The following is a 24,865-nucleotide window of genomic DNA, read 5'->3' on the forward strand; positions in this document are numbered from 1 at the left end:
TTTTTCTAAACCCCCTCACCTTCTGCCTTCCCCTTAACTTCAGTCTACTGATAGGGGAAAAAGTGACATTTTAAAATATTGAAAAAGAATCTGATCCCATTAGATAAAAAAATATGTATATGTCAACTCAAACTGGAAGGAAAAATGCCAACATAAAAATAGTTGTGTTGGAGTGGTACAATCATCTCCTTTTCCATTCTTACCTTTGCTTTTCATTTTTAAAAATATATATAATAAAACATACACCATATAGTAACATTTCATATATATGTATTTTGACTATATTTTTCATATAAAATTTCAAATTTTATACAATGTCTATCTTGACAGAATAGGGTTTAATATAGCTTGGATTTAAATAACTAGTTATAGTTTAGCTTTTCACTCTTTATGTGCATCAGTTAAGATTCTTCAGTTGCAAGCAATAGAAACTAACTCTAGCTACTTAAACAAAGAGAGCATGGAAGAGTGCATAGGACCAAAAGGATGCCTTGGAGAAGCAGGCGGCCACTGAGAGCATGCACTCCACTGAGCGTCAGGCCCTGCCACTCTGGACAAATGCTTGCCAACTGTTTGTTTCTTCTGTGCTCAGTCCCTAAGATTCAGTCCTTGGAGAGTGAGACTTTGCTTGGCCGAAGGTGTGCCAAGCTAGGATGTCCTGAGCTGATGAACAAGGGAGAGACTTGAATGGGCTCTCCCAGGTCCCCCCATTTCCATGTGGGAGACCACGACACTTTGAGGATGCCATCCGGCCAACACAGCCCTCAGTTGCGGGCAGTTAAAGGAGATGAGATAGTGATTGGAAGGCCTAAGGTCCACCGAATGGTAGATTTGTTCTCACCATTGAATGAGAAGTTTGTAAGAGCATGAACTGTCTTCCAGCAATATTTTAGACAGACACGCAGACATCCTTCCTCCTCACGTATCAAGGACAAGTGAAGACATGCATTAGGCATGACATTTTGGTGTGACACTTTCGAGCCAAAATATAACGATCTAATTTCTACACTCAAATTGTACAAATCAAATCCAATCTTCCTTTAATGTATCCCACATCCATTACCACACTGCCCAGTACTGTGTTTCTAGGTCCTTCCCATCCCAGGAACTCTCCTTTTGACCATCGCCCGCAAGGCTTTCCCTGAAGAATATTCTGTATTAATAGGCATTACATGAAGATAAAAAGGGAAGGGGACCCATGGTCAAATAAATATGTTTAAGAAATGCTGGTTAAACCAAGTCTACAAGTCAAAGTTTGTCTAGATAGCTATAGACCATTCTACCCTGCTCTGAAGATCTCACTTTAAGATCCTTAAAGGTAACCTCTAAACCACGTGTTCTTGGCGGATGAATTCCGCATGACTCTAAGACACAAGTGACTTAACTGCACTTTTTTTTTATAGAAAGAGGCGAAAGTGTCGAAAATTTTATTGACATTCAGTTTTAAAAGCTTTACACCTGTGATACACCAAGATATAGGAGTGCTGCTTCTTCAAGAAATTACCATTTAGGGTTTGGGCATTGATTTAGAAGTTGGGGAGCTTTAGTCTTTTTTTGTTAAGCGCTTTAAGAATTCCGGGTCTTGGTCCAGGGCTGGTAACATTACGCCATTTTCTTCTTCCTTCGGGGGAGAAGACACACTGTTACATCTCCAGGCTCTCAGCACATTATTACCACACAATTGACTGCTTAAGATCTTCTGCGGATTGAAATTTGCTCTAAGTTGGCCTCGAGGCTCCCTCGGAGGAAAGAAAGAAGGGGGGAAACATTGAAGTATTTCTCAGAATGAACCTTAAAGGCAGTTTTTTCGTGTGTGGTAAAACACACCATAAAATTTACCGTCTTTAATCATTTTTAAGTGGCATTAAATACATTCACTTTGCTGTGCAACCACCACCATCCCTCTCCAGAACTTTTCCATCTTTCTAAACCAAAACTCTGTGGTCTTCAAACCATTTCCCATTTCCTGCCTCCCTCAACCCCTGGCACCCACCATTCTACTTCCTGTCTCTATGAATTTGACTACCCTAGGTCCGTCATGTAAGTGGCGTCATACAATATTGTCCTTTTGCGTCTGGCTTCTTTTCAAATGCAGTTTTGATGCATAGAACACTATCTTATAGTAAGGATACAATGGATGTAGCTGTTACTTCTAGATCAGAAGCCTTTAACCCAGAGCCCTTGGACAAGTCCTATGGAGCTGAACCCCTTTAAGGGATAAGACCCCTAATGACAAGATTTTCATAGGAGGTTTTTAACCCAGAAGATGCTAATCACCATTCTGCGTCTTCTTTACTTTGGGAGCATCCTCTTGGTCCCAAACCAAGATTAGCTACCTCCAGTTAGCAACAGCCACCAACCCGGTCATATTTATCTTATGGCCCTGGATTTTTCTGATGATTCAAGTTTGACACCTAACAGAGCTCATTCACTCTGTAAACCCCTGGCTCCATGTTTACCTGGCCACTTAAGAACTTTGAACGCACATTCCTCATGTGAAAAGTATCTAACACAAACGCAAATCGAACCACAATGAGACACCACTGCACACCCATTAGGATGGCTATGATCAAAAAAGCAGAAAGTAGCAAGTATTCGTGAGGATATTAAGAAATGGGAATCCTCGTGCATTGCTGGTGGGAATGCAAAATGGTGCACCCACCATGGCTAACAGTACGGTGGTTCCTCAAAAATTACAAACAGAATTACCATATGATCCAAGAATTCCATTTCTGGGTATATACCCAAAACAGTTGAAAGCAGGAACTTGAACAGATATTTGTACTCCCATAATCATAGCAACATTATTCACAACAGCCAAAAGGACAACCCAAGTATCCGTCAATGAATGAATGGATAAACAAACCGTGGTATATCTATACAATGGAATATTATTCAGCCTTAAAAAGGGAGGAAATCCTGACATATGCTATAACATAGATGAACATTGAGGACATTATGTAAGCAAAATAAGGTAGTCACAAAAGGACAAATACTGTGTATGATTCCGCTTATATGAGGTACTTAGAATAGTCACATTTACAGAGACAAAGTAAAATGGTAGTTACCAGGGGTTGGGGGTGGGGGAATGGGGAGTCAGTGTTTAATGGGGACAGAGTTTCAGTTTAGAAAGAAAAAAGTTCTGGAGATGGATGGTGTCAATAGTTGCACAGTAACGTGAATGTGCTTAATGCCACTGAACATTTAAAAATGGTTAAAATGGTAAACTTTACATGACACATATTACAGAAAAGAGTTTCAAAGAAATTGTCTAATGCTATCTGATTATTCCCCTTAGAAGCCTTTTGTAGAGTTCATCCCCAAACACTGTATTCTGGAAAGAGACAAAATGCAGTAAGGAGCAAAATGGTCTTTCACAAGCTAAGCTCGCTCTAGTTGTTTGCATTTTTCAGTAAAAAGTCACTCTGGCATCATATCTCCTCCCTTCCACATTCCCCTGTCCCAAAAAGAGGCAAGTAGGAAAAAAAAAAAAGTGAAATGCTAAACCAGAGGCAACAGGATAAGCTTCTATGGGACTAGAGAAGTTTCCAGGAACTAGGAAGCTGCTCCTTAAAGACGGTCCATATGCTATGGATAGAAGAGACAGTCAGAGCTGAGTCACGAGAGAAGCCTGCCTGGCCAGTCACCCGCCTCACAGCGAAAGCACAGGCACCTGCCAGGTGATCAGCTGCTGAGGTGGCCCGCCAGGAGGTATGGGCACTCCTTTGCACTCTGAAGTCACTCACCTCACAAAAGTGGTTCTCGATAATGTTCAAAGCAGTCCGGGCAACCTGACGGTTCTCATGGAGCTGCAAAGCCTCGATTCTATCAAGCCCGCCAAGCTCTTCTATCAGAAGACACAGGTTTTCCTTCTCAGAAAGCACATCTGCTGCCTGTGGACAGGAGGAGAGAACGTGAGTCTCCAGGCAAATGCCCTTCGGAGACAGAGCTTCACGTCAGTGGAACCAGACCAAAGGCTCCTGTCGACGAAAATAATCCATAACCAATCTATTAATGAAAATTTGGGTGAGTTTATTCTGAGCTGAAATCTGAGGACCATGACCCGGGGCCTTTCTTCCCGAAGGAAGAAAGGGCACCAAAGAAGTGGGGTGCACGGAGTGGTTATATACCCCCAGAGAGGATGTTTCACATAGGATTGAAATGTCCCTTTCACAATAGTCGCGAGGCTGCTCTGTTGGCACAGCGATTGATGGAAACAGCAGGTAGGTCTTCTGTCTCAGTGAACACAGCAGGGTGGCAGTCTGTTGTCTCCAGCTGAGTGGTCACAGGTGAGCTGGGTGGTCAAAGGTGAGTGCAGCAATCAGTTCCTAGCCTAAGGAGAAATGCTTATCCCTAAGGAAATGCCAATGTGGGGGGAAGTTGCACCTTTATCTCAAGGGCCTTTGTTCTGGCCACAGGAAATGTCTAAGCAGATATACAATGCGTGCTCAACAGCCACAGTCAGGCCCTTTTGGAAAAAACAAAGTCAGGCCGAATTAGGTTTATACCAAATGGCTTCCTCATATACTCCGATATATCCTATTGCTTGCCATTTTTATTTGTCACTCCCTTTCTAGAATGTGCAGTCGCAGTTCCACTTTTCCCAAATGGGTTTAAAATTGCATGATCTCCTCCCCATTGTGGTTATATTTATCTTCATTGCACAAGATACAATACTCCTTTTGCTGAATATGCTACCATCCAAAAATATACCACTATCACTATTTAGTAGACACCCCCTTCTAATTCAAGGAAATTGTTTTAAATGCCAGTTTGAAAGAATCATCAAGTGATGCTCTGCACATGCAGATGTCCTGGCCCTGCACTCCCTGGGAACCCTTGCAAGACAAGACGGGAGACCCTTATGATACCGGCTCAAGGCAAGGTTGACATAAGGGAAGTCAATATTGTAGAAAATAAACCATATCGTAACTTTAAATGACCTCTGACTAACTAGCCCATCCCAGCTGCTTTAAGATGGTAACTTTTGCTCTTTTGAGTTCCTTAGGAATGTGATGACGCCCAGGCAAAGAGCCTATGCTGATGGCCATCATCAATGACAACTGAAAGATCAGGGGAGAGGGCCACTGCTCCATTCTCTGATGCATATCCAGTAAAAACAAAGGACTACCAGGAACTGGGACCAGATGTCTGCCCCACCCAGAGACCAGCCACGTCCCCCACCTGGAGACCAGCCCACATATAACTGGCCTGTAGTCTTTGTCCTGTGAGATGGTTCTTTTGGACATGAGCCGGCGGCCATCTTCCCTCTTGCTGGCAAGCTGTAATAAAGTCTTTTCTCTCCTACCACCTTGCCTCCTGACTACTGGCATGTCTTGCGGCAGCCAGACAAGCCCACTTGGGCGGTAACACTTAGTCACAGAAGCCACACCCTAGCAAATACCGAAGTCCCCAGAAACAAACAACGTGAGTGGATTGAATCCAATGCTGGTCATTGGATTTATCATCCATGGCTATTTAAACATTCGTACATATACTGCGGGCCAGGCACACAAAACTCCAGATCAAGATGTGATTTAAAGGAGGCCTTTCATAACTCATGGTATTGGAGGAGACAATTATCATATTATACTTTTTAAACTATAACAAACTACCAGAGATTTAATTTATAGAAGATGTGTGCAGAAGGCTTGGAAAATAAGATGAGTTCTTAATGAATAGTGTTTTGCCAGGGTCAATCATAGGATAACAGCATTCCCCAGGAAAAGGAAGAGCAAGGACCAAGTGGTGAAGGAGTAAGTGCTGCATAGTATGCATAATTATGCATATTCGATAAACAGCATATTTGAAGGAAGCTGTGGGAGAAGGAGGGGGAGAGGGGGAGAAGGAGGGAGGGAGGGATAGAGGGAAGGGGGAGGGGGGAGGAAGAAGGGGGAGGGGGAGAGAGGGGGAGGGGGAGAGAGGGGGAGGGGAGGGGGGAGAGGGGGGAAGGGGGAGGGAGGGGGAGAGAGGGGAAGGGGGAGGGAGGGGGAGAGAGGGGAAGGGGGAGAGAGGGGGAGGGGAGGGGGGAGGGGAGGGGGGGACAGAGGAGGGGGAGAGGGGAGGGGGGAGGGGGGAGTGGCGGGGGAGGGGGGAGAGGAGGGAGAGAGGGGGAGAGGGGGGGAGAGGGGGAGAGGGGGAGAGGGGGAGAGGGGGAGAGAGGGGGGAGGGTGATGGGGAGGGGGGAGAGGGGTAGGGGGAGAGGAGGGGGAGAGGGGTGGGGGAGAGGAGGGGGAGAGGAGGGGGAAGAGGAGGGGGAGAGGAGGGGGAAGAGGAGGGGGAAGAGGAGGGGGAGAGGAGGGGGAGAGGAGGGGGAGGGGGAGGGGGAGGGGGGAGGGGGGAGGGGGAGAGGGGGAGGGGTGAGGGGGGAGGGGGAGAGGGGGAGGGGGGAGGGGGAGGGGGAGAGGGGGGAGGGGGGAGGGGGGAGGGAGGTGGAGGGAGAGAGGGGGAGGAGGGAGGGAGAGAGGGGGAGGGGGGAGGGAGAGAGGGGGAGGGGGGAGGGAGGGGGGAGAGAGGGGGAGAGAGGGGGAGGGAGGGGGAGAGAGGGGGAGGGAGGGGGGAGAGAGGGGGGAGAGAGGGGGTGAGGGGGGAGGGGGAGAGGGGTGAGGGGGAGGAGGGAGGGGGGAGGGAGGGGGAGGGAGAGAGGGGGAGGAGGGAGGGAGAGAGGGGGAGGGGGAGAGAGGGGGGAGGGGGAGGGGAGAGAGGGGGAGAGAGGGGGAGAGGGGGGGAGAGAGGGGGAGAGAGGGGGAGAGAGGGGGGTGAGGGGGGTGAGGGGAAGAGGGGGGTGGGAGAGAGGGGTGAGGGAGAGAGGAGAGAGGGGGGGGAGGGAGAGAGGGGAGGGGGGAGAGGGGAGAGAGGGGGGAGAGAGGGGGGAGAGAGGGGGGAGAGAGGGGGGAGAGGGGAAGAGGGGGGTGGGAGAGAGAGGGAGGGAGGGGGAGACGGAGGGAGAAGGAGGGAGAACTTTGGCGTCATATCCTGATGGGTCTGCTTGCTGTTTTGTGAGCAGTAATAAAAAACCTCCTATGGATCAAATTAAACATTCCTTAGGCCATATTGTTTACCTGATGCAAGTTTATACCATGCATCTAAGTCTTGATACCCTCTAGTCCTATCTGTTGGTCCAAGATGAGTTATCAGCTTTGAGTCAAGAATGTGAGACAGGAACCAATGTGCTAGGTCAGCCTCAGACAGCAACCTGGAAAGTAGGGGATGACCCAGGGCAGTAGGAGCTCTGGAGAAGGAGTTTGGACCTTGATGAAAAGCAAATGGCCCCAAAGTTACTTCAAAGAACCTCCACTGCAGTGTGCTGCCCATTTGAAGCGTTCTCCTGTCTCATCTTGATCTTTCTAACCTACTGTCCGATGTCCCTCTGATCCAGGGCTTCACTGGTCCAGCAGAGGCAATCTGCCCAGACTCGCCAAGAAAAAAATCCCAAGTGTTTAGTTTAAATGAAGCAGATGACATTAAATTTTTATAGCCTACAAAGTGTGCTTTCCCAAGTTTGTTACGTCCAACTTTGTCGACCGGCTGCCAAGCCTGTCCTCTTTGTGCGGTTCACTCAAAGTCTTCGTGTCTAATTGGGCTATATTTCAGATCTCTTCTTGATTCAGGTCAGTTCTTTCCAAGACAGTTACATGAAAAGGACGCTTCAAGTGGGCTTTTAAAAGGAGTTCCCTGGTGTTACTTTGAAACTTTTCAAATAGCTTAGTCGCATATGAAAGGACCTTTAAGCAAATGAATGTAGCCAGCCTCCAAGATGGCCCCAGATGATCCCTGCCTCCTCGTATTCATGCCTTTGTGTAGTCCCCTCCCATGCTGAATAGGGCTGATCAGAGTAACCAATAGGGTGTTGTTAAGATGACCTCCTTTATAGGTCATAATAGTCACTGGGGCTTCTGCCTTGCCTTCTCAGGTCACCCACCCCGGAAGAAGTCAGCTGACATGATGTGAGGACACTCAAGCTGTCCTATGGCGAGGTCCACGTGGGAAGAATAACTTGCCAGGCGTGTGCGTGAGTCACCTTGGAAGCTGATCCTCCAGCCTCCATCAAGCCTTCAGATGAGACTGCAGCCCCAGTTGACATCTTGAACTTTATGAGAGACCCTGAGCCAGAACCATCCAGCTAAGCTGCCCCTAGATTCCTAACCCAGCCACTATTTGAAATAATGTTTAAGCCCACTAAGAGGTAATTTGTTATGCAGCAATATAGAACTGACACAAATAGTATGGAAATATTGGCTTCACCTACCTTTATTTCAGAAATAAGACTTTTCTAGAATTCTAATTCAAGACTTTGTCGTCCATTCTCCCAGCCACATAGTTGAATGGAAAAGGAAGTCTACTATGGTCCCTCAGGATCTATCCCTGCCAACTTCTTGCTGCTCCTTCAAGTGTGTCCTGTGTTTTAGCCTTCTAAAAGAGCCAGTCACGTGGCTCACTATTCTTTCCTACTTCAAACCTTCAGTTGGTTTCTCCACCTCACTCAGAAAAGTCAAAGTTCTCACAGACCTTAAGTGGTCTGGCGCCTGGATGCCATGAGCCTGATTGCACGCCACCTTCCACCCCTTTGCTCCGCTCTGGCCACACCCTCCTCCTTGCTATTCCTTTCACCTAGAATGCTCTTCCCCAGATAGCCACACAACTCACTCACTTCTTTCAGGTCTTTGCTCAAGTGTTCTTCCTCAGAGAAGTTTCTCCTGACATATGGCGTAAGCAATCACCATCCCCTCCCTACTCCGAGCCATCAGTGGCTTCCCCTTCATCAGGTGTATTTTACTCACGTGTTGTGTCTGTTCCCCTCCCCACTAATACATAAGCTCTATTAAAACAAGGACTTTGCTCGTTGTATCCTGAGCATCTAAAACAGGGCTGGGAACAAGGACACTCCTTTGAGAAATGAAGATAGACTTTCTTTAAAAGGCCTCTCATTGTTGTTATCCATAGGATGTGTGGACAGGGAGACGGGGTGGGAAGTGGAGAGGAAAGAGAATCCTACTTGGGTTTTAAGAACCAAATGAAACATCTTAAATTTGGAGACTGCTGTTTAGAACCAACCTGTTCAGAACAGCTCACCTGGAGGATAAAAGAGATGATGTCAAGGATGATGAGAACAATTTTGGGGTCTTGGATGGTGAGCAGATTCACCAGTGGCTCCAAGACTCCAGAGCGGACAAGCTGGATCAACTGGTCCACGGTGCCCCCAGTTGTGAAGTTAGCCACTGTCCAGACCGCCTCTTTCTGGACTTTAAATTCTCCCTGCAGAAAGAGAAATTTATGTCCTTTACAGATCCCGAAGAACTTCAATGGAGTGATGCTAACTTGGTTCAGTTTCTAGGTAGGCTGGTGACAGCCAGGATGACATGTGCAATTTACATAGAATATCTTGGCAACCTGCCTCTAGTTCTTGAGAAGATGGTATTTTTGTGTGTATGTGTGAGGAAGATTTGCCCTGAGCTAACATCTGCTGCCAATCTTCCTCTTTTTACCTGAGGAAGATTGGCCCTGAGCTAACATCTGTGTCAATCTTCCTTTATTTTATGTGGGCTGCCACCACAGTGTGGTTTGGCGAGTGGTGGTAGGTCTACACTTGGGATCCCAACCTGCTAATCCCAGGCCACCAAAGCGGAGCATACAAACTTAACCAGTACACCACCAGGCTGGCCCCAGAAGATGGCATTTTCTGAGAGGCCAAAAAACAGGCAGGCAGAGTCATATGGAGTCTTAGAGGAAAGGTTCTAAGTTCAAACAGATCCACTTCCTTAAGTCAGGTTACGGGAAAAATAGAACATAAACCAATTCAGGCATTATGCTTGGAATTTTCAATGATAGTGGCCTATGCCTACATTTCTTCTCTTTCTGGCCCAGTGAAACTTTGGACAAGCAGCTGCATAGCCACAAAGCTGAGCACACAGACGTGATCTTGGGGATGGAGCCAGGCCAGAAGTGACAGAGGAAGGCCACTGAAATATCACTCAACGGATCCCTTACGCTTATAAAAAGGTCTTGGCCCAGAAATATGGGAATAATTTATCGTGAATCCTCCCATCCCTGGGCAGGAGTTCCTCCCATCTTATGGCTGGGGAAAACTGTGACCTCGGTTTAAAATAAGATCAAAAACCCAAACCAACAACTTCTGGCTCCAAGTTATAGTGCAACAGGCATGGTTTGAAATAAGATTACTCCGTGATTCATGACTGGATGTTTCTGATTGGAATGCGGACAGACTCGCAGCAGGATAGGAAGTGTCGAATAGATCGGAAGATGCTGTGATTTGGATCACACACCTGGCCTACCTTTTCATACCTCCTGGGAACCCACCCTCCACCCTGGGAGCAGGACCACCACCAGTAGCTTCTCTTTCCCATCCTATTCCACCTACTTCCCCACCTCCAACCTAAGGTAACCACCTCTGACTTGTTTCACATGTAGGTGGTTTAAACATAGCTTCTCCACTAAAAGGTGACAAAAAGAAATGCTGACGATGGTAGTTGCCCTCGGGAAGGGAAATGGGAGTCAGGAGGAAGAAGGAAGCTTCATTGTGTTTTCTACTTTTATGTCTGGATTTTCCGTGTGTATTACCACTTTAATCAATGTGATTTTTACACTGAAAAGGTCACCTTTCTTCGGTGTATATTATCACCAGAAACTGATACATTTTTCCTCCTGAAACAAAACGAAATCACCTCCCTCTTTTGGCAAGAACAGACTTGATGGCGTATTCTTTTAACACCACCTAGAGATAAGCCAATATTTCCCAGCTCAAGATTTTTCCAGATCTTTGAGTGATAGGGTCACCCCTTCATTGAGCAATGCCTATTCAGTCTTCTAGATTTTTAATGGGTTGTCCAAAATGGAATGCTCTTCCTTTTTCTCAGGGAGAACCAGCAAACTAAGGTTTTACAGCTTTGTTGAGATCTCAACTAACTTGCTCCTTAGCCTGCGTCTGGATTCCCAAAGGAGTTAACACAGGGCCAGTTGGAAAGTAGCCTTTTGTCACAGACGCCAAGTACGCCACTTACGTTTTTTAGCAGAGCCACCAGCGGAGGCAGCATGCCGCAAGCAATGAGCTGCTGGATGTGCTGGCAGGGCCCTGCGGCCACGTTGCTCAGGGCCCAGGCTGCCTCCTTCTGGATGGAGGACTTGGGGTGCATCAGGAGCTGGGGAAGAACGCTCAGCATGCCGGCATCAATAGCCACCTGGGTCTGGTGATCGGTTCCCGTGACGATGTTCCCCACAGTGCGGAGAGAGGGCGTCTGGAAGAAGAAGGTTAGAGGTGTAACCAAGTATTGCAAATTTATCACAGTGGAGGGTGATGATCACCCCAAGCACTGCGCCCTCCCAAACGTTGGTCATACTATACGGGTGGCTCTCTGGAAGCCTGTGAATAATGATCCTTATCATTCAGCACATCACGCCATTTATGCAGTTTAAAGGTACTTGTCAGCCTCCTGAGACTTCCCAGCTCAAGTGAGATGGAGGTCGAGGCATGCCTTTATCAAGAAGTGATGCTGTCCTTTCATCTCCTTACAGTGGGAAAATTGCTAAGTGGATTATAGTGTTTATAATGTCATAATTTCTACTGAATTTGTATTTAGCACCAGTATCAAGCTTCTGTTGTATATTTAATTGGAGCTCATGGGAATCCCAATGGCATTTTCTGGTGTATTCACAAACCCCCTCGCTATAACTCTGAAGGTTCCCAGGATGGGTCCACAAATGGGCTCAAGACAGCAACCGTCCTAGGGGGGCTGACTGTGGATTTCTTTTGGTTTCTCTGCACTGTAGTGGCAGCCCCAGAGTCACCCATCAACAGTTCCAGAGTTTTCCTAGCCTATTGTGTTAGGCATCTGTTATTCAAACGAGAAGTGGAAGTAGCCTTGTCAGGATGGCTCCAGTTGGGTCCCAGACCCCCACAATAAGCAACTTCCTGTCGATATTCTCTTCACATCCTTCATGCCCCCAGCACTACCCCTAAACTGACCTTGACCTCCGAGGAATATTATGATCATCTTGGAAGAGATGTTCATGAACATTAGGCACAGATGTCAAGAGGAGCACCTGCAAGTTTGAACTATGGTTTCAAGAGATGTCTTATGTAAGTGACACATTTCATAACGTAGCAAAGTATTTAATGTTGGTTTTACTTTTCATCTCTATCTGAAGTAGTCTAAGAGAACAAACCAGAGAGAGGATAAGAGGAAACTCTCTTTTATACTTGAGTAAGAAATTCAAGTGTTACAATGAGTTTTACATTAACAAACACACACACCCGTATAAGCCAACTTGTTAATGTCTCGATGCATAGACCACTAGAAAGAAACGCCACAAAAGGACAGTTCATTGGGTGGAGGGATTATACGCAATTTTAATTTGGTGCTTTTCTGTATTTTCTAGGTATCAGATTAAGAAAAAGTAAATTACTTAATACCCACTGGAATTTTAGGAGAAAATAGATTCAAGTCCTTGGCTAGAGTGGCAGAAACCAGGGAAATGCAGAAGACAAGCTTGGTTCTAGGTAAACAGCTGGGGGTGGAGAGACAGAACTTGCTAGACTGAATCTGATTTACAGACTCTCATCTGAAGGCCCATCCAGGGACAGATGGCACCTGGGACATTTACCAAGACGTTGAGTTCCGAGCTGGTCATGAGCTCCACCAGCCTGGGCAGGACGCCGATGTCAACCACTTGGCCGATGCGATCATTGCAGCCATCGGTGAGGTAGGACAGGGCCCAGCAGGCGTCCGAGAGAACCTCGCTGTCCTGGTGCTGAAGGAGGCGGGAGAGGACGGGCAGCATTTGCTTCACTGCTCTTTCGCAAGGGTACGGGTTCTTGTTTCGGCACAGGTTGGACAGGGTCCACGTGATGTTCCGCAGAAACGTGATCTGTAACGAGGAGACTGCCTCCAGCATCAGGTGCCAGGAAGGAAAAATGCAAATGGCCGTGTGTCCTTGCCATCTTTAATCGATATCATCGACCAGCATGAACCAAAGCGTTTGAGCTTCAAACAGGAATTTGTTCTAGGTAGTAATGTATACTAGCGACAGAGAACGAGCTTTATGTTTTGTTTCATGTTCAAATGTTAGACAGAGGTTTCCTTATATTCTCCAAAATGTCCTTCCCCACTCGAATCAATTGATGACCTAATTTCATTTTTCACCGACAAAACAAAACCAAGCAGGAATTACCTGGTCTTCCCAGCAGTCCACCGACTTGTCATAACCACATTGCTGACCTTCTATTTGAGGATCAGCCGTCCTACCCAACATCTGGATCCCATCACTTTTTGCCTTTGAAGATTCTGGCCCCAGGATCATCTCCATCCTCTGGATCACTCCCACCAGTATAGAAACATACTCTGCGACCTTCAACCCCAACTCTTGGCACCTTTCCAGCCATCACCCACTTCTATGTTTCAGAGTCTAGCCTCAAGGAGGCATCCGCAGGCACTGTCTACCTCACAGATTCCCATTTGTTCCCCCACCCTTCTAGTCCAGATTCTGTCCCCACTTCTTTGTAGTCAGTGTTGAAATCAGTTCGTTTCAAGTCACCAAATCCAACAGCTGCTTTCCAGTCCTAAAGTTACTGTGCCCCTCAGCTAAATTTAGTAGCCAGTCATTCCCTTTTGAGAAAGCTCTTCTTGGCATCTGTGACGCCAAACCCGGTTTTCTATTGCCAAACCGGCTGGCTGCTTCTTCTCCGTCTCCTTGGCAGGTTCTGCCTGACTTCTGAATATTGGAGCCCCCAGGACTTGCTCCCAGGCTCTCCTCATACTCTAGGTCAGGGGTTGGCAAACTTTGTCTGTAAAGGGCCAGATAGTAAACATTTTCAGCTTTGTGGGCCACATGGTCTCTGTCGCGACTAGAGATCTCTGCCCTTGTGACACTGCAGAAGCCACAGACAATATGTGGGTAAATAAATGGGCATGGCTGTGCACCAGTAACACTTTATTTACAAAAGCAAGCAGCTGGCCAGGTTAGGCTGCTGACCTCAGCTCTAGCTGGCCTTGCCAAGCTGGACGACACCTGCGTGCACATATGATCAGCCAGACCCTCCTATCTGTCTACCTGCCATTGCGGCGATGGTGCCTCTCACTCGCTTCAACTTCGCACGTACAACGAAGACTCCGATTCCTTTTTCCTTTCCTCCTCCCCACTTCTCTAGGAGGAATGTCATCTAGGCGACCTAACCCCAAACCTGACAGCATCCTAGCTTCTTTCTGTCTCCCTTCCATGTCCAGCACAGCAGCATCCCAGGTCCACATGCGTCACCATGTCCCTCTGCTACAGTGCCTACAACAAGCAACCTGAAGGGTCTTTCTAAAAGATCAGACCTTCACTTCCTACTTCAAAATCCTCCACAGGCGTGCCTTTGCCATCAGGATGATGTCTAAGTCCCTCACCCTACTTGCCATCTCACACCGCTCTCTCCTTGCAAACTCCCTTAGTCATGCCAGCCTTTTCCGGGTTCAACCACGCCAGATTTTCTCCCACTTTGAGGGCTGGGTGTGTATTCCTTTGGCTTTTGGAAAGCCAGCTTCTCTTCATTTTTGTTTGAGGCGAATCTAGAGCCCAAATTTAATTCCTAATCCAGGCAGTCATCTATTGTCACCATATCAATCAACTTTGACTCTAAGGTTCAGCTCTAAACCCTGTTACCCGGGAATTAGTGGTAAGCCACTAATTCTGTCTGTGTGCCTTGCATGGAGAGCTTATCCATCTACTTTTGCAGGATGTAAGCTTAGGAAAACTTTAACAGACCTCTTCTAGTGACCCCAAAAGATCAGCACTTCTCCCCTGAAAACAAATTTGGACCAATTTCTACCCAAAGTGGTATTCAGTCCTAGGCCTTGTTTATAATTGCTGTCACAAGGGGCCAGGCAGCAACCACATGATGGAGCATGAATTTGGAAGTACTTCCCCAGTTTCCCAACTTTGGGAACTTGTTACCAAGCTAGGTTGTCTAATTTGAAGACACTCACTGGTGTGGTTGATGAAATCAGGGCCCGCAGCTGTGGGATGACATTGCTTGAGATGACAATGTCTCTGAATTCTGGGCCATCACCTGCAAACAGATAAGAACATGACATTCAAAGAGGGAACAAAGACAATCCTGGGGTGGGTGACTAATTTTTTAAAAAATCTGTGCAAAGGCTGAGAGGTCAAAACTCATTCCTTGATTGGGCAAGTAGATGGTACAGCCATGAACTAGATCCTGGGTCTGCAACACGTCAGTTGGGTGGATAGGCCTGATGTGAAAAGCAGGCACCACGCAGCAACGATTTCTATAAGCAGAGTCTGCGGATGCATCAAGGAGGCAGCCAACTGGGCCCAGGCAGTGGGCTCTAAATGCTGGTGGCATTTCACAGCACAGTCCTCAGGAAGAGGAAGGCCACTGCAGACCAGCTTGTCCTCCCAGAAGACTTTGGCACAGGGTAGTAACTTGCAAATGCGACTCAGAACAAAGTCTGGGAGATGGATAGATGCTAGCCATCAGCCGTCTGCCACTTTGGCTAGAATACCAATTTTTAGACCGTAGGAGCCTCAGTTGACAATTCTTAAACCATCAGGCAAGGCACACGTTACATCATACCACCCAGTTTTGCCTGTTCCTCACCGAACCAAGCCAAATGAGAAGCAAAGGCCCTCTAATAGGTGCCTTATTTTTGCAAGCACTTAAAAAAAGCAGAATAACTTTATGTTCTGCCTTTGCTAATCCCAATATCTCAAATCCTTGGAGGTCTAATCATACCGTTGTTTCTGCTGACTCAGTCATGGCGGGCTGTTAATTCTCTGAACTTGAAATTGCTGATATTTGGCTGAGCTTAATTTGCCAAAATCCTGAGGGGCCTAATTGAGTGCGTTTCCCCCAGAGCACTGTATTTATATTCAGCCAGGAATCCTGGAGCTTCTAATCCTGTAGCACGACCTCCCCAGCTCGTGCAAATCCACCAGGCCAGTCTTAGGACTATGTTTTCAGGGTGGACTTTTACCCCAACTAAGGAAACTTGTTTTGCATGTTCCCTTGGCAACTGTCACTGGAAGTAAGATCCTTTAGGGTCCTGGGTTATGTAAGGGTCTATCATAAACCCCTACATTGACCAAAGACATGTCTTTTGTTCCTAAAGCTCAACTAAGACCTGAGGCCGTAGGACCCCGGTATTGGCAGACGTCCCCAGGCCACATGTAGCTTCAGTACATACTGCATTGTCTGGCTTCAGCTTCAATCTTTGGCCTCTGAACTTGACCCTGAATTTTGGAAAAGCCTGTTGTGCTTTTCCCAGCATGTCTAGGTACTTAGAGTATCAGGCCCACAATACTACCCAAAGAACTCCCACAGCATGCCACTGCCTGGCCTGCCGTTTTCTTAGTCCTTCAAGGGGGAGAGGCTCACCTGCTATGTTACCGAGGGCCCACACTGCCTGTTCACACACAGTCATATGAGGGGAAGACAGAAGCTCCACCAGAGGCTGGATGGCTCCCCCTTCCACGACGGCTCGAGTCTGCTCCGAGGTCCCCGAAGCGATGTTGGTCAGAGCCCAGGCTGCCTCGAACTGCAAGCAGGGGTGAAGCGATGACTTCAGGAACTCCACCAGCCTGGGAATGAGCCCTGCTTCAATAATCAGTTTTAGAGGAGGGTTCCTTTCCCGGGACAGCATTTTCCTTTGCAAGGAAAGAGAAAGAACAAAAACAAGTCATACGAAGCAGGTATTAATAACCTCCTTTATAGATGGTCTTGGCATGCCTGACTATCAAATGAGACAAGCAGCTGGGCCACAGCTACTTAATCTCCTTGAGTTCAGCCTATAGCACTTCACTGGGATGAAGAAACATTCTCCCCCTCAGGTGTTATCTATGAGCCAAGATTCCTGTAGGGGCCAATTTAAATTAAGCCATTCATTTCTGACAACACTTGCATATCTTACGTTGTTCTCAAGGACAGTGTAGGGGAGCAATTTCCTCTCACTTTTGGAGGGACTAGCCTTTTCTTACATCGTGTGGGATTTTGCCACTGCCAAGAAACCAAATAGGCCAGTGACGCTCGTTTCTAGCTGTGAACCTGTAAACACAAGTCTGTTTGGTGATACCTGGCTGCCTGGGTGGCCTGGAAACATAAGTCTGGATCTGAGGCATTCACACCGTTGATTATTTCTTGCAGGGTGAGGTTGATCTGCAAGGAGACACATTCAGGTCAGAGTCTCTGCCAAAAGGAACATGGAAGATCATCTAGTCCGGCCATTTATCTGATTCAAACAGGTTGGCTTGAACAGGATGTCCTAATCTGCATGCTGGTCTGTATCAGGGGAGGGAAGAAAATTTGGTGGTCTCATAGGTCTCACAGATCTGTGGAGCACTCCTCATGCTCTCGGGGAGGGGTAAATCCTATCATTGCTTGGGTCCCAGCACCTTTTTATCCCACGCAGCAAGAACATGCTAGTGGATGTCAGCAATGATGGAAGAATAAGGACCTCCAAAAATTCTCTCCTCCATGAGAGCAACAAGAAAGCTGACAAAAATAGTCAGAATCAACCTTTTCAGGACTCTAGAAACGGACCAAAGGCTTGCCGCAACTTGTTTTATTTAAGCCCAAAAGAGTTTATGCAAGAAAAAGGTCTAAATCTCAAGAAAAATGTCTAACTCCCAGTAAGAACAGTGAGCGTTGCAGCATTTTGCCTTACCTCATTCCCACCCATCCCCCAGCTCTACGATAGCCCTGAAACCAACAACCCAGGAGCCACTGGAGGAGGCAGAACCAGTTAAAGCCTCATTCCCAGAGAATTATTATTTGACCTGTCTGGTGGTTTCCTGGGAGATCCTATTTGTAAGATTCTCTTTATTTGACTCAGAGCTCACACAATGTATAAAGTCTTTTCCCTGGGGATATTTGTTAAAAACAATTAGAGGCAGTTGTTTAAGTTCATAGCTGCTTGGTGGGGGGAGGCAGATAACAGTTGGGGGCAAACAATAGACTAACGAAAAAACTTAAAAGGAAAAGCCTGGGAATGAGATGTTCATTGGGGCTTTGAAAGCTCCAACATTTTCCTGAAAATCTGGAAGGTAATGTGCCTGTATAGGGCTGTGCGCATGCTCACAAAATACTGAGAAGGCCCTTGAGTGCTCACCTCTGGATGACTTTAAGGCTCTGTGCAAGTGGGAAGTGAAAGTTGAAGGCAGTGTTATCAACTACCTGGCTGAGTGTTGAAGGCATGCCCCAACAAGCACACAGCACTCCTTGGCAAAGACTGGATGAATTTTTGGTTTCCCAAAGTGTTCCCCAAGTGTTAAGGAAATCTCTGTCCAATAATTAGCCGACCAGTAAGCTAACTGAGCAGAGAATTCAGTGGCCACCCGTGACAAAAAATACAGACTTTGCAAAATTAGTTCTGCAAGTTACTGAACAAATAAACAACAACAACAAATCCTGGGCAAGGGGAGGAAGGATCTGATATGCAAAGTTGCCACATTATGTTAAATGACCAGTTGTCAAAGAAATTAAAAGACATGCAAAGTACAGCATGTATACAAGAAAAAAAAAAAGGCCATTGATAGAAATTGTGCCTGTGGAACCCAGACATTGGACTTACTAGACAAAGACTTGAAATATGTTCTAAGAAGTAAGGAAAATCATGTCTAAATAACTAAAGGAAAGTAGAGGGTTGATGTTGTACCACATAGAGGCTATCAGTGAAGAGATAGAAACTATAAATAGGAATCAACTAGAAATTCTGGAATTGGAAAATACAACAATTGAAATGAAAAATTCATTAAAGGGGCACAAGAGCAGATTTGAGCACAGAGAATAAACAACCAGTGAACTTGAAGATAGGTCCATTAAGATTACCCATTCTGAGGAAGATAAAAAAGAATGAAGATGAAAATTAACAGATGCTTATGGATCTGTGAGATACCATCAAGCATACCAACATATGCATAATAGGATGGAGAGGAAAGAGAGAAAGGTGCAGAAAGCATTTTTGAAGAAATGATTTCCAAATACATCCCAAATTTGATTAAAAAATTAATCACATCTGAGAAGCTCCACGAGCTCCTAATATGAAAAACTCCAAGAGATCTGCACCTGGACATGTCATAATCAAACTGCTGAATACCAAAAACAAAGACAGAATCTTGAAATGAGCAGAGATCAATTCATTATGCATGACGCCTCAATATAATCAAGAGCTGATTTATCACCAGAAGCATGGAGACCAGAAAGCAGCAGGATGACATTTTCAAAATGCTGAAGGAAAGACTGTCAAAGCAAGCATTCCATATTCAGCAAACTATCATGATAAAAAAGAAATTAAGAGATCCCCAGATAAACAAAAACTGAGAGAATCCATTGTTAGTAAACCTACTCTATAAGAAGAGAGTTCTTCAGGTACTAGAAGCTAGCCAATAATTCAAGTCACACGAAAAAATCAAGAACACCAGTAAAGGTAAACATATTGGTACATATAAAAGACTATAAATGTATTTTTGATTGTAACTCTCTTCTATCTGATTTAAAAGACAACTGCATATAGCAATAATCACAAATCTATATTAATGGGTACACAATGTATAAAGAGGTAACTTGTATGACAATAATGCAAAAGGAGGTAGGCAAGGAACAAAGCTATGTAGGAGCAAAGTCTTGTTTACTATTGAAATTAAGTTGGTATTACTCCAAACTAACTGTTATAAGATGTTAATTATCCCCAGGGCAAACGCTAAGAAAATAATTCAAAAAACATAGTAAAAGAAACAACAGGGAAATTAAAATATTAAACTGGAAAATATCTGTTTAGTAGAAAAGACGTCGTAATGGAGGAATAGAGGAACAAAAAAGACATGAGACACACAGCTAACAAATAGCAAAATGGCAGACATAAAACCTATCTTAGTAATTGCATTAAATTTAAATACATTAAACACTCCCAATAAAGGGCAAGAATTGGCAGAATGGGTTTAAAAAAACATGACCCAACAATATGCTGTCTACAAGAGACACACTTTAGATTCAAAGGCATAAATGAGTTGAAAGTAAAAGAATTGAAAACAATATACCATGCCAACAGTAACCAGAGAGCTGAAGAGGATATGCTAATATTAGACAAAGCAAACTTTAAGGCAAAATTTATTGTTAAAGACAAAGAAGGATATTTTATAATGAGTCAATTCATCCATCAAAAAGATATATTATAAACATATATGCACCCAATGGCCCCAACATGCAGCGAAAACTGACAGAAGTGAAGGGAGAAATAGAGAACTCAACAATAACAGTTGGAGATTTCAAACCCCACACTCAGTAATGGATGGAACAACTAGACAGAATAATAAGGCAATAGAAGGCTCGAACACCACTACAAATCTACCAGACCTAACAGACATCTAGACCAACCAACAGGAGAATATGCTTCTTTTTTCCTTTGTGAGGAAGATTAGCCCTGAGCTAACATCTGTTGCCAATCTTCCTCTTTTTTTTTTTGAGGTGGGGTGCGGGGTAAGATCAGCCCTGAGCTAACATCTGTGCCAATCTTCCTCTATTTTTTGTGTTTGGGACACTGCCACAGCATGGCTTGATGAGCAGTGAGTAGGTCCACTCCTGGGATCTGAACCCATGTACCCTGGGCTGCCAAAGCACAGCACGCGAACTTAACCACTATGCCACCAGGCTAACCCTAAGAAAACACATTTTTCAAGGGCACATGGAATGTTCTCCACAACAGACCATATGTTAGGCCATGAAACATGTTTCAGGAAATTTAAAAAGGACTGAAATCACTCAAAGTGTGTTCTCTAACCACAATGGAATATAATTAGAAAGCAATAATAGAAAAAAATTGGGGAAATCCATAAATTTGTGGAAAGTAAACAGTATACTCCTAAATAACCGATGGGTCAAATGAGAAATCACTAGGGAAGTTAGGAACTACTTTGAGATAATGAAACAAGAACACAGCATACCAAAAACTGATGAGACGCAGCTAAGCAGAGCTTAGAAGGAAAGATATAGCCATAAACGCATGTATCAGAAAAAAGTAGAAAGATCTCAAATCTACAACCTAACTTTACACCTTGAAAAAACTAGAAAAATAAAAGCAAACTTCACCCAAAGCAAGCAGAAAAAAGGAAATATTAGATACTAGAGTGGAAATAAATGAAACAGAATCAAAAAGTAGAAGAAAAAAAAATGAATGAAACCAAAAATTGTTTCAAAAGATCAATGAAAATCACAAATCTTTGGCTAGACCGATCAAGAGAAAAATAGAGAAGGTTCAAATTATTAAAGTCAGGAATGAAAGAGGGGACATTACTACCAAACTTATAGAAATAAAAATGATTAGAGACTGTATGAACAAAGTACGCCAACAGATTGAATAACCCAGATGAACTAGTTCCTAGAAACATGCCAACTACCAAAAGTGACTCAAGAAGAAATAGAAAATCTGAATAGATCTGTAACAAGAGATTGAATTATTACTTAAAAAATAATAAAATAAAACGGTCACAAAGAGAAGCCCAGGCTCAGGTAGCTTCACTGGTGAATTTCCCCAAACAGTTAAAGAAGTGTTAACAGCAATCTTTCACAAACTCTTCCAAGAAATAGAAGAGGGGAACTTCTAGTTCATTCTATGAATCAAGGGTTACCCTGATGCCAGCAGACAAAGACATTACAAGAAACAGTACAGACCAGCACCCCTCGGGAATGTGTATGTAACAATTCTCAACAATCACTAGGAAACAAAATTCGTCAACATATGAACAGGCTCATACATTGTAACCAGCTAGGATTTAAGCCAGGAATGCGTGGGTGGGTCAACATATGAAAATGTAGTGTACCATATTAATAGAACACGGCGGGGGGGGGTGCACATAATCGTCTCAATAAATGCAGGAAAAGCATTTGACAAAATCCAGCACCCTTCCATGATAAAAAAAACATCCAACATACTAGCCATAAAAGGGACCTTCTTTAACCTGATAAAGACAGCTACAAAAAACCCATAGATAGCATCATACTAAATGACAAAAGATTGAAAGCTTTCCCTCTAAGATCAGAAATAAGTCAAGGATGCCCACTCTTGCCACTTTTATTCAACATAGCATTGGAAGTTCTAGATAGGTTAATTAGGTGAGGAAAAAAAAAGAAAATGCATCAAGATCAGAAAAAGAAGTAAAAATATCTCTATTTGTGGATGACATGAACTTGTATATAGAAGATCCTAAAGAATCCACACAAAAAATTAGAGCTAATAAACAAGATTCAGCCAGGTTGCAAGATCAACATACAAAAAATCAATTAGTTTTTGGTTTTTTTTTTTTTTTTGAGGAAGACTGGCCCTGAGCTCACATCCGTGCCCATCTTCCTCTATTTTATATGTGGGACCCCTACCACAGCATGGCGTGCCAAGTGGTGCCATGTCCATACCCGGAATCTGAACCGGTGAACCCCGGGCCACCGAAGCAGAAGGTACGAACTTAACCGCTGCACCACCGGGCCGGCCCCTCAATTGTATTTCTATAAACTAGCAATGAATAATCCAAAATTGAAATTAAGAAAATTTACAATAGCATCAAAAAGCACAAAATACTTAGGAATAAATTTAGCAAAAGAAGTGCAAGACCTACATGCTGAAACCATAAAAAAAACTTGCGAGGACCTAAATAAATTGAAAAATACCCCATGTTCATGAATTGAAAGACTTAACATCGTAAGATGGCAATACTTTACAAATCGATCCACAGATTCAATGCAATCTTCATCAAAACCTGAGCTGCCTTTATTAAAGAAATTGACAAGCTGATTCTAAAATTTGTATGGAAATACGATGGATCCCAAATAGCTAAAACAATCTTGAAAAGGAAGAACAAAGTTGGAAGACACGCTTCCCAGTACGAAAAGCTATTACAAAGCTACAGAAAGCAAGTCTGGTGGTGCTGGCAGAAGATAAACACGTTGACCAATGGAAGAGAATTCAGAGACCACAAGTCAACCTCCAAATTTATGGTCACTCAATCTTTGACAGGGTGTTAAGGCCATTCAGTGACGAGAGAATAGTCTTTCTAGTGCTGGGACAACTGGATACCCACACGCAAAACAATGAAGTTGGACCCCTACTCACACCGTTTACAAAAATCAACTCAAAACAGATCAAAGACCTAAACGTGAAAGCTAAAACTGTAAGACTCTTAGAAGGAAACCTAAGCATAAATCTTTGGGACCTTGGGTTACGCAATGGATCCTTAGATATGATACCTAAAGCACAAGCAACCAAAGAAAAAAAGAAGATAAATTGAGCTGTTTTCAAATTCAAAAGTTTGTGCTTCAAAGGATACTATCAAGAAAGTGATGGGGCCAGCCCAGTGGTGTAGTGGTTAAGTTCATGTGCTCTGCTTCAATGGCCTGGGGTTCGTGGTTCGGATCCCAGGCATGGACCTACACACTGTTCATCAAGCCATGCTGTGGCAGCGTCCCACATACAAAATAGAGGAAGATTGGCACAGATGTTAGCTCAGGGACAATCTGCCTCAAGCAAAAAAGAGGAAGATTGGCAACAGATGTTAGCTCAGGGCCAATCTTCTTTACAAGGAAAAAAAAGAAAATGAAACATTAACTCACAGAATGGGAGAAAATACTCACAAATCATACCCAGTAAGGGTCTAGTATCCAGAACGTATAAAGAAGTGTTATAAGTCAACAATAAAAAGACAAATTTTATCGTTAGTGCTGTCCTGTTGATTCCGACTCCTAGGGACCCTGTGTACAGCAGAGGTGAATGCTTCCAGCCATGTATCATTGTCTGATACGGTGGCTGCTAGGCATAGAGTTTTCCTAGCCATTTTTTCCCCCAGAAGTGGGTGGCCAGGTCCTTCTTCCTAGTCTGTCTTAGACTAGAAGCTCCGCTGAAACCTGTCCACCATGGGTGACCCTGTTGGCATTTGAAATCCCGGTGGCATAGCCATCAGCATCACAGCAACATGCAGCCACCACAGTGTGACAACTGACAGACAGTTACGTGAACCGGGGCCACAGGGGTGAGAGCACCGAATCTTAACCACTAGAACACATGGCTAGCTTAAAAAAAAGACAAATTGCTGGATTTAAAAAATGGGCAGAGGACCTGACTGGTGGCGCAGCGGTTAAGTTTGCGCATTCCACTTCAGTGGCCTGGGGTTCACCTGTTCGGATCCAGGGTGTGGACATGGCACCGCTCAGCAAGCCATGCTGTAGCAGGCGTCCCACGTATAAAGTAGAGGAAGATGGGCATGGACGTTAGCTGAGGGCCCGTCTTCCTCAGCAAAAAAGAGGAGGATTGGCAGCAGATGTTAGCTCAGGGCTAATCTTCCTCAAAAAAAAAAAAAAGAGCAAAGGTTTTGAATAGACATTTCTCCAAAGATGATATACAAATAGCTAATGAACACATGAAAAAATGCTCATTATTAGTCATTAGAAAAACATAGGGAAATCACAACAATATAGCCCTTCGCACCCACTAGGTGGCTATAACCCAAAAATGGACAATAACAAGCGTCGATGAGAACGTCAGAATGTACAATGTCACAGCTGCTTTGGAAGACAGCTTGGCGGCACATTTGTTTTCTATCACTGCTGTAAAAATTACCACAAATTTAGTGCCTTAAAACAACAAAAAGGAATTCTCTTACAGTTCCGGAGGTCACTTTCATCTGTCTAAAGTCAGGGTGTGGGCAGGTCTGGCTCCTCCTGGAGGTCCTGACGGGAGAATCTGTTCCCGCGCCTTTTCCAGCTTCTAGTGGGGCCGCTGGCACTCCTTGGCCTGTGACCCCTCCCTCCATCGTCAAAGCACGTCACGCTAATCTCTGCTTCTGTCAACATATCACCTTCTGCTCTGTTGTCTTT

At 44.8% G+C, this 24,865-nt stretch overlaps 1 protein-coding gene across 2 annotated transcripts in view; it reads right to left on the reverse strand.

Moving 5' to 3' along the window:
* Positions 1-3,390: 3,390 nt before the first annotated feature.
* KPNA7 (karyopherin subunit alpha 7) overlaps positions 3,391-24,865 on the reverse strand; it is a 30,096-nt gene continuing 8,621 nt past the window's right edge. Inside the window, exons 4-10 of one of the 2 annotated variants that reach the window (XM_070484197.1) lie at positions 17,085-17,167; positions 16,391-16,659; positions 14,979-15,061; positions 12,619-12,882; positions 11,019-11,252; positions 9,073-9,255; positions 3,391-3,893 (exon numbers count right to left, since the gene is read on the reverse strand). In XM_070484197.1, the coding sequence (XP_070340298.1) occupies positions 3,537-3,893; positions 9,073-9,255; positions 11,019-11,252; positions 12,619-12,882; positions 14,979-15,061; positions 16,391-16,659; positions 17,085-17,167 (1,473 nt within the window). In that variant the 3' untranslated portion in view covers positions 3,391-3,536. Of the gene's footprint in view, positions 3,894-9,072; positions 9,256-11,018; positions 11,253-12,618; positions 12,883-14,978; positions 15,062-16,390; positions 16,660-16,922; positions 17,039-17,084; positions 17,168-24,865 lie in introns of those variants that run through there. The other variant, XM_070484196.1, reaches the window with a different exon arrangement.

The sequence above is a fragment of the Equus asinus genome, chromosome 14, assembly GCF_041296235.1.
Source record: "Equus asinus isolate D_3611 breed Donkey chromosome 14, EquAss-T2T_v2, whole genome shotgun sequence".
NCBI classification, from domain to species: Eukaryota; Metazoa; Chordata; class Mammalia; order Perissodactyla; family Equidae; genus Equus; species Equus asinus.